The sequence below is a fragment of the Mus pahari genome, chromosome 2, assembly GCF_900095145.1.
Source record: "Mus pahari chromosome 2, PAHARI_EIJ_v1.1, whole genome shotgun sequence".
NCBI lineage: Eukaryota > Metazoa > Chordata > Mammalia > Rodentia > Muridae > Mus > Mus pahari.
Window position 1 is genome coordinate 60,868,602 of NC_034591.1, and position 8,040 is coordinate 60,876,641.

Here is an 8,040-nt window from a genome sequence, read left to right on the forward strand (position 1 = left end):
TCGGTCCCGGCACCAGGCTCACGGTTTTAGGTAAGATTCACATCTCTTGCTTCTACCCCAATTCCTGGGTCCCTGGAAGAGTTTGGAGTAGATCAGAATTAGGGATCTCCGGGGGTGGGGGTGGGGTGGGGGAATCGGTAATAGGAGACAACTCTCAACTTCACCGTTTCTGGGAGAGCAGGATGAAACAGGGGATTGGGTGCCAAGCGTTGCTCTCTCACAAGCCGGGACAAAGTAGGTTTCTTTTTCTTTTCTCTGAGGTATGCACGCACTGGGTGGGCGCTGGAGGAAAAGAATTAATTAGGACTCTGGAAGCAAACTTGGTTTTGAAAATAAATAGCAGGAACAAAGAACTAAAGAGCAGATAAAAGCGGGGAGGTTCCAAGAGGTGGTGCCAGGAAATCTAGAGTTCCCAGTGGCAAAAGTGGGAGAGGGTCTTTTGAAAGGAGCAGAATGAGTAAAGCAAGAAACCAAGGACAGACACATAAACTAGAACAGAAGAATCAAAAGTCTGGTCGTGTTGACTCACGATTAAATTCCATTCACTGTTTCCCCTTTAAGTTTGGGAATCCCTTGAAGCAGGGATGGAGACCCAGTATCAACACATTCTCACTACTGATTGACCCCAAGGCAGGGGGAACTTAGAGTCACTGGGGTCTGTTAATCCTCAGGTTATTTGCCTAAATCCTGACCTGAAATCTTCACTGCTCATATCATATAATCCAGGCTAGACAGACAGGCTATATTATGAAGGGGTTTCATCGACCACACGCACACATTAAAGTACAAACATTTATCTACATTAAAGTACAAACATTTATCTCGGGGGCAAATGCTTGAAAACCCTTAGGATTCCAGTATTAGAATGGACTTTAAATATCGCTTGGCAGTGGGAGGTCAAAGGTATTGAAGAGAAATAATTCACAGCCTGGAAATGTGAACCTGTATTATTTGGTAACCATAGCAACAGTGGACATCATTTGTGGTTAGAACATTAAGCAGGATCCAAGAGAACTCAGCCATGTTAAATTGTGTCTAAAGGAAATGTTGGGCCTCTGTAGACATGTGGGATAAAGAAAAGAGACAGACTTTATAGCCAGACAAGGCTGAATTCCAGTCCTGGCTCTTTGATGATAAGGTAAGCTTAAGTGTGTTAATGTGTGACCTAGTTCTATGGATGCAGATAGTGAGGTGGTTTGAAAAGAAGAGGAGTTTTACAATTTTACTCACAGCTAGTGCAGTTCTCAAGCAAATCACATACCAGCAGCAGCTTTTTAAAGCACAATTCATTTTCATAGGCAATTATACCTCCCAAGAATCCTCAGGGATTCACACACATGGATATTTAGCTGCCCCCGTCTTCCTATTGAATTATACAAGTGATACTTCAGGGTGTAGTGAGGATCTGCTTCTATTTGTCCTGACACTGGTGTTGATTAATACAATAGAAAACAAAATGCCTGACTCAGGCAAGTGTTTGATTTTCACAATGTGAACTAAATGATTGCTGAGTGAAAGGGTCAGAGAAGTGCATCCCACAGTTCCCATGGAAAGCTGGGGGCATCTCAAACTCAATATCTCTGGGACAGAGTAAGACTAGACAGACCAAAAGCAGAGTAGATAGAGTCGAGTACCACAAGGGAGGCAAGAATGATATTCTTTCCATCTAGCTGCAACCTGTCAAGTCCTAGGTGCATTGAAAATGATGCACTGGGGCAGAGACTAAGCAGAGGACAGATGTGCTAGGCCCACATCTATACTCCCAAGACTGGGAAGATTTAAGAACAGCGCCAGGACTGTGAGGCCAACCGGAGCTACACAAAGAGTTCTAAGCCAGTGTGGAATATAGAGAATTCTAGGCCATTATGGACTGCAGATTAAGACCCTGCTTCCCCCCCCCAAAAAAAAAGAAAGAAAAGAAAAATGTAGAGACTCCTAACAAAAAGATCAGAATTCCAGCGTGATGGCTGAAGAGTCTGAAGTCAAGCACTAAACTTGTGATCTTGTGCAAGAACTGTGATGTTTCTTATACCTTTGTTTCAAGACCAGGAAAAAAGCGATATCCACAGAAATATGAGAAAGAATCAAAATAAAGTTTCTCCATTATCCAGAAGGTCTTGGGTTGCTAACACAAAATATATCTATCTCTTTATCTTCAGCAAATCACTTGGAAGCAAAGAACAGACAGAAAGGCACAAAGAACTGGGAATATTTAGAGGCAGAGAAGTTGATAGGTTTATTTCACACACCACAAAACTCAATAAACCTTACATCCTCATGAATCCACTGTAGACTAGGATGTCTACACATGCATGAATCTGAGGAAAGCTTTCTCATGCCAAATGTTTATCTTAACCTTAATTACCCTTGAATCCTGGCCCCTTAGCTTCCATACAGATAACTTGGCGGTGGCAAGATCTTATAAATCCTTTTGTCTCTTCTGGGGAAGTCAGTGTTTCACATTTCACTTTGCAAGCAGGAAAGAAATTGATGCCGAGACATTAAAGAGACTCTCTCATGGTCACACAGGCACAGAAGGTCATTGCTCAGATTTAGTTTCTGTAGTTCAGATTTCTGTGGCAGGCTCCAACTAAATATCTGCAAAATATAGTAAGAAATAAATTTCTTGTGATAGAGCAGGATCAAAACTATTTCAATAAAGGACATAGATTTACATTTGTTAAAGAACACTGGGTCAGACCATTTGTAGTATCTTCTTATGAAAATGGATGAATACAAACAACAAGCAAAGCAAAAGATTAATGCCATAGAGAAATGGAATAGTGATCCCAGAGCCAACAGGACCTGCTTGCCTTTTCAGAAACTCTCTCAGCCCTGAGCCTTTCCAGATACAAACAATTTCTACCTGATCCAGACAGTTATCAGCGAAATGCTAATTCCACCTCTCTTTACTTTCCAGAGGATCTGAGAAATGTGACTCCACCCAAGGTCTCCTTGTTTGAGCCATCAGAAGCAGAGATTGCTGACAAACAAAAGGCTACCCTCGTGTGCTTGGCCAGGGGCTTCTTCCCTGACCACGTGGAGCTGAGCTGGTGGGTGAATGGCAAGGAGGTCCACAGTGGGGTCAGCACAGACCCCCAGGCCTACAAGGAGAGCAATAACAGCTACTGCCTGAGCAGCCGCCTGAGGGTTTCTGCGACCTACTGGCACAATCCTCGCAACCACTTCCGCTGCCAAGTGCAGTTCTATGGGCTTGAAGAGGAGGACAAGTGGCCAGAGGGCTCAACCAAACCTGTCACACAGAACATCAGTGCAGAGGCCTGGGGCCGAGCAGGTAAGTGGGACCTGCGGAGCTTATGAGGAAACTAAACGGCACTCGTACTTCAAAAAAATATGAAACAATCAATAGACCCAGGAAAAGGCCAGAGTGGTGGGACAGATGATCAAGCTCATGGTGTCAGAAAACCATTGCCTACGCTTCCTCCCAAGGAATATGTAAACTCAATGGGGCAACTCAGGCCAACTGGCTTCCCAGTTCTTTAGTGTCTCAGAGCTGTGCGTATGAGTTCTCTCATACCTCCCTTACAGCCTAGCATTGCTCATCCCCATCCCTGTTGCTAGGTTTTAAGGTCACTCTGACAGTGTCTTACACTTGCCCTGCACCATCAGAAAGACAGTGTAAGGACTATCAGGGGGCGGCGCTTACACCACCTGACATGTGTGTGTCTGTGGCCTTTACATTCAGCTTTAAGCTTTGTTGTTGGGTGTTCAATGTCCCCAAAAGTGGCTTTCTTTCACCCAATGTTCTCCCTCTCCTTTCTTTCAGACTGTGGAATCACCTCAGGTGAGCAAATCTTCCGACTTTCTCTAAGTCTTTCGAGGTCTTGGCTTTGAAAAACAGGACAGAAAGATCCTACAGACATGTGGGTCGGGGTTGCCCAGAGGAACCAGCTCACAAACACCAACTAACTCTCCTTTCCTGTCAACAGTATCCTATCGTCAGGGGGTTCTGTCTGCCACCGTCCTCTATGAGATCCTACTGGGGAAGGCCACCCTGTATGCTGCGCTGGTCAGTGCCCTGGTACTGATGGCCATGGTAAGAATGGTAGGATGAACAAATGATTGGAGGTATAGACTTCAGTGTATGGACATAAGGGGATCTCAGAGGAGGACCCAGCCCTGATAGCCTGCCATTTCAAAAAGATCATAAGGAACACAGTACAAAACAAAACCACAGGAATGTTTATGTTTGTACTCCTGGAAGATGAAGAGAACCAAGGAGCTCTCTTCAAGATCATACTTGAGAATTTCCTTTTTGTATCCCCTTCCCTCTGCTCCATGGATTCTGGAGGTCTAACAATGTCTTCTCTCTCTCTCAGGTCAAGAAAAAAAATTCGTGACACAAACTTTTATGCATCCTGAGCTGTTCTTCACCCCGGCCATAGATTTTTCCTGCACCTTCTCTAATTCCTGTTCCTAAGAACTTGTCTCTTCTTCCTCCATGAATATCCATCCTTCCTCATTGACACTTTGACTCTGAAACAGACTAAATCAATAAAAATATGGAGTTTAGCATGGTTGTGTTTCAGCAGTTTCATTGGACACCTGTGGTTACTGACATTCCTACTGATCTGAAAGGCAAACAGAATGACTAATCTGCCTTCTTGCCAAAAATTCTTCTTCCTTCTGTGTACTTTAGATCCTCCAGTGAGTCATTTGTCTGAAGGGCAATGACTGGACTCCAGCAGGATAAAGACAAAGAAAGAAAAATTACCACTAACAATAACCCCACCCAGTATAGGACAGAAGCTAGGCAGACCTATGGATTACAGCACCTGTTTACTTCTCAATTACAGAGTCCAGTTCTTTTTGTTTCATCTTTGGATTTTATCTGTACCTCTCCTCAATATCTCTGGCTTACCTTGTTTGAAAGTTTTACCTGAAGATCTGTTAAACTCTCCAGGTCTAGCCTGGGGTCTTAGAGAAGACAAAACTTATAATATGAAGTCTAGAAACAGTAGACTCACCAGGACTCTGTCTCACAGTACCAGGATCTAGGTGGGGGTATAGAAGAGATTAAGGTATTACCCATGAAGTGTCACCTTTCCAATGTGTGAATTTCCCTGTCAGCTTTAGACAAGACCATCCTGGGTTGAGGATTTTAGGTACAGCTCCTCAGACAGAGACAGTTTCCTTAGAAGGGTAACTATGAGGTTTAATCATTACAATAGAACAATATACTTGACAGAAATTAGGAATAGATGCCACAGATCAGCCAGAGGGGCTATGTCAAAGTTAATTCTTAGTATTTGAATGAGAAGCAAGTTCTGAAGGCAAAGAAAGGAGAGGACAATGAATTAGTCCCTTGCTGAGAGACTGCTTACTGTCTCTGGGGCTTAGACTGGCCTGTGGCACATGAGCCTATCATAAAAATTATGCTATAAGCAAATTATCTCCCTATGTCATGGCTGTAGAATCTGTAGTTTGCAGATCACACTATAACCACTGAAATTTTAAGTGATTTTTCCCAAAGATAATGATTCTGGAAGCTTCTCCCAATCAGTGACCATGATGATATGCTTGCTCATGGTGTCACAGTGACTCTTGAGCTTACTCAGGGTCCCACAAGCTCAGGGAAAGGACTTGCAGAAAGAACCACACTATTGCGAAGATCATATGCCCCAGTACAGGGGAATGCCTGGGCCTGGAAGCTGGATGGGTGGGTTGGGGAACTGGGGGGGGGGGAGGGATAGCATTTGAAATGTAAATGAAGAAAATATATAATAAAAAGAGACAGTTTACAAACAAACAAAAAGAAGTTCACTCAAAGGGGGGGGAGAGAGAGAGAGAGAGAGAGAGAGAGAAAGAGAGAGAGAGAGAAAGAGAGAAAGAGAGAAAGAGAAAGAGAGAAAGAACGAACGAACCACACTGAGGCCTCCTTAGTTTCACAGAGTGTCAATTTCCCAGGGTTCCTAACAAAATGTGTATAAGATATACAAAAAGTGGGGCTGAGTGGTTTAGGGCAATAGAAATAAATTATCTTCCAATTCTGGAGGCCCCAAATTCACAATCATCACATCAGCAGCAGGTCAGTGTTCTCTGACCTTTACAAGGAAGGATCTTTCCTTTTTCCTCCTCCTTCCTGTGCCTCTTAGCATTACTGGCCTTGTATGAGTTCTCCTCTCGTCTCTGTCTTGACCTTCATGTGGTGCCCTTCCTCATGTTTCTATGTGTACATATCCCTCTCCCATCTTTCATCAAGACATGGGTCACTGGGTTTGAGGCTCATCTAAAATCCTGAACAATTCCATTTTGGGTCCTTAACCAATGGCAGCCTTGAAGACCTTTTTCCAAATAAAGCCACCTTCAGAGGTTCTGGGTAGTCATGATTCTAGAGGTACACTATTTCTTGCAAGAGACTGAGTGTTCAGAAAGTAGAGTTACAGGGCTACAGCGTGGGAGTTTTCGAAGTTCAGAAATGATGAGCTTCATGTCAGGGTCAGCCTAAGAGGTCCTCATGTTCCAGTTTCATTTATAAGTGGTAACCTTCTACATACTTCAAATAGCACTACAGTTTTGTTTGTTTTTTTTTAAGTAGTCATTATCTTTGTTGTTATTGTTGTTATGCTTCTGTATTTATATATAAAATATATAACAAGGGATGGGTTTTAGACCCTACATATGCATTCACAAAAATATGTTTTGCACTCCCTAGACCTATGGAGACAATGACACACATGCGGTGTTTCTGTTCTCGTATGGGATGGGAAGATAAGTACAGGAAAGGAGTAAGCAATGCTTTAGAGAAAGTGTGGGTGCTGTGTGGACCAGACAGGATACATTTGGGAGGGGTTTTAGAGAACAGGGTGTGAATAAACAGATCTGTAAAGGGTTTAGCACCCTTAGCACTAAATCAGTGTGTAGGTGGGAGGAGGATAACCCCATGGGGGAGATAATTGGGTCTGAAGGCTTGGTGACTGTTCTTTTTTGGGTGCGGAAAGCAAGCACATTTAAAAATGGGAAGCTGTGGGATGAAACCTATCAGGCCCTGATTGATACTCTGGTGTTTGCTAACAGGTCAAGTGTTTGGAAGACACAGGCCAGAAGTAGTTTATTCTCTCAGTCCATGGGGCATAACAGAGATGAAGTTACAAACTCTACCTCACCCCATCCAACACTGTGCATGGCTGAGGGTCCAGGTCCTTCTCCCAGTATAACTTCGATGTTCTTGTCTGCCCCCAAATAACAATTTGCAACACTCATAACACTCAGAAGTTGAGCTCTCCTGCCTCTTTCTTTCTCTAGAATCAAAGTGGACCCTTTTAGACCAATTTAGGAATACTTTCCATCCCCCTGAGTGCAAGCTGGGCAAAAGTGCTAAGGTAGAGGTGTTTATAATGTTTGCCATAAGATCTAAGACAAGTGTGTGCAAAGAAGATACTGAAGAATTATGATTTGGGGATCCAGAGAGTGAACTCTGACTGTTCTGATAGGACCAGAGCACAGAGCATCTCAGGGGAGAGATTCTGAAACATCAATTGAGTCCAGAGTTATTTTTTGCAAAGGAGGAAACACTACAGGGATTCTTCATTGATCTGAAGAGTTCCACTTGTTCTGGACTCTGGTCCAATGTAACTTGCTTGTCAGTAAGGCAGATAGAAAGTAAGTCAGGGTCCACAGTAAACTCTATAAGTGCCAATAGTATTGAGGCAGAAGATGCTTATTGGCTGAAAAGACTTAGATAAAACACTTTCTGAAACAGTTCCTGACGGTTGCCAAGTTCTTACAATGTTGTGAAACTCAGATACATTTTTGCAGGTAGCACAGGGAAACTGACTTAAAGCCATTACAGATCTGTCAAGTATGAAGGGTAAGGAAAATACCTGGAAGTCATGTGGTAATGATAACTTATGCTAAGGAAGGCAAAGGATTCTTGTGCAGATAGCACTGGAGTAGATTCGATCTGTCCAGAGGGATTTTCCTGTTAGCACCAGTGTTCATGGAGATCTTCCCATTACAGTACTCAATTTGGGCTTTGTCAGCTTGAGGAAGGGAGATGCTTCAGGAGTCTGTAGGATC

At 43.3% G+C, this 8,040-nt stretch overlaps 1 gene segment (V, D, J or C); it reads left to right on the plus strand.

Moving 5' to 3' along the window:
• The window catches only part of LOC110316504, a 359,339-nt gene extending 354,808 nt beyond the window's left edge, over positions 1 to 4,531 (plus strand). Inside the window, 4 exon segments of the C gene segment in view lie at positions 2,921 to 3,295; positions 3,788 to 3,805; positions 3,951 to 4,057; positions 4,341 to 4,531. Coding sequence covers positions 2,921 to 3,295; positions 3,788 to 3,805; positions 3,951 to 4,057; positions 4,341 to 4,361 — 521 coding nt within the window.
• Positions 4,532 to 8,040: the final 3,509 nt, after the last annotated feature.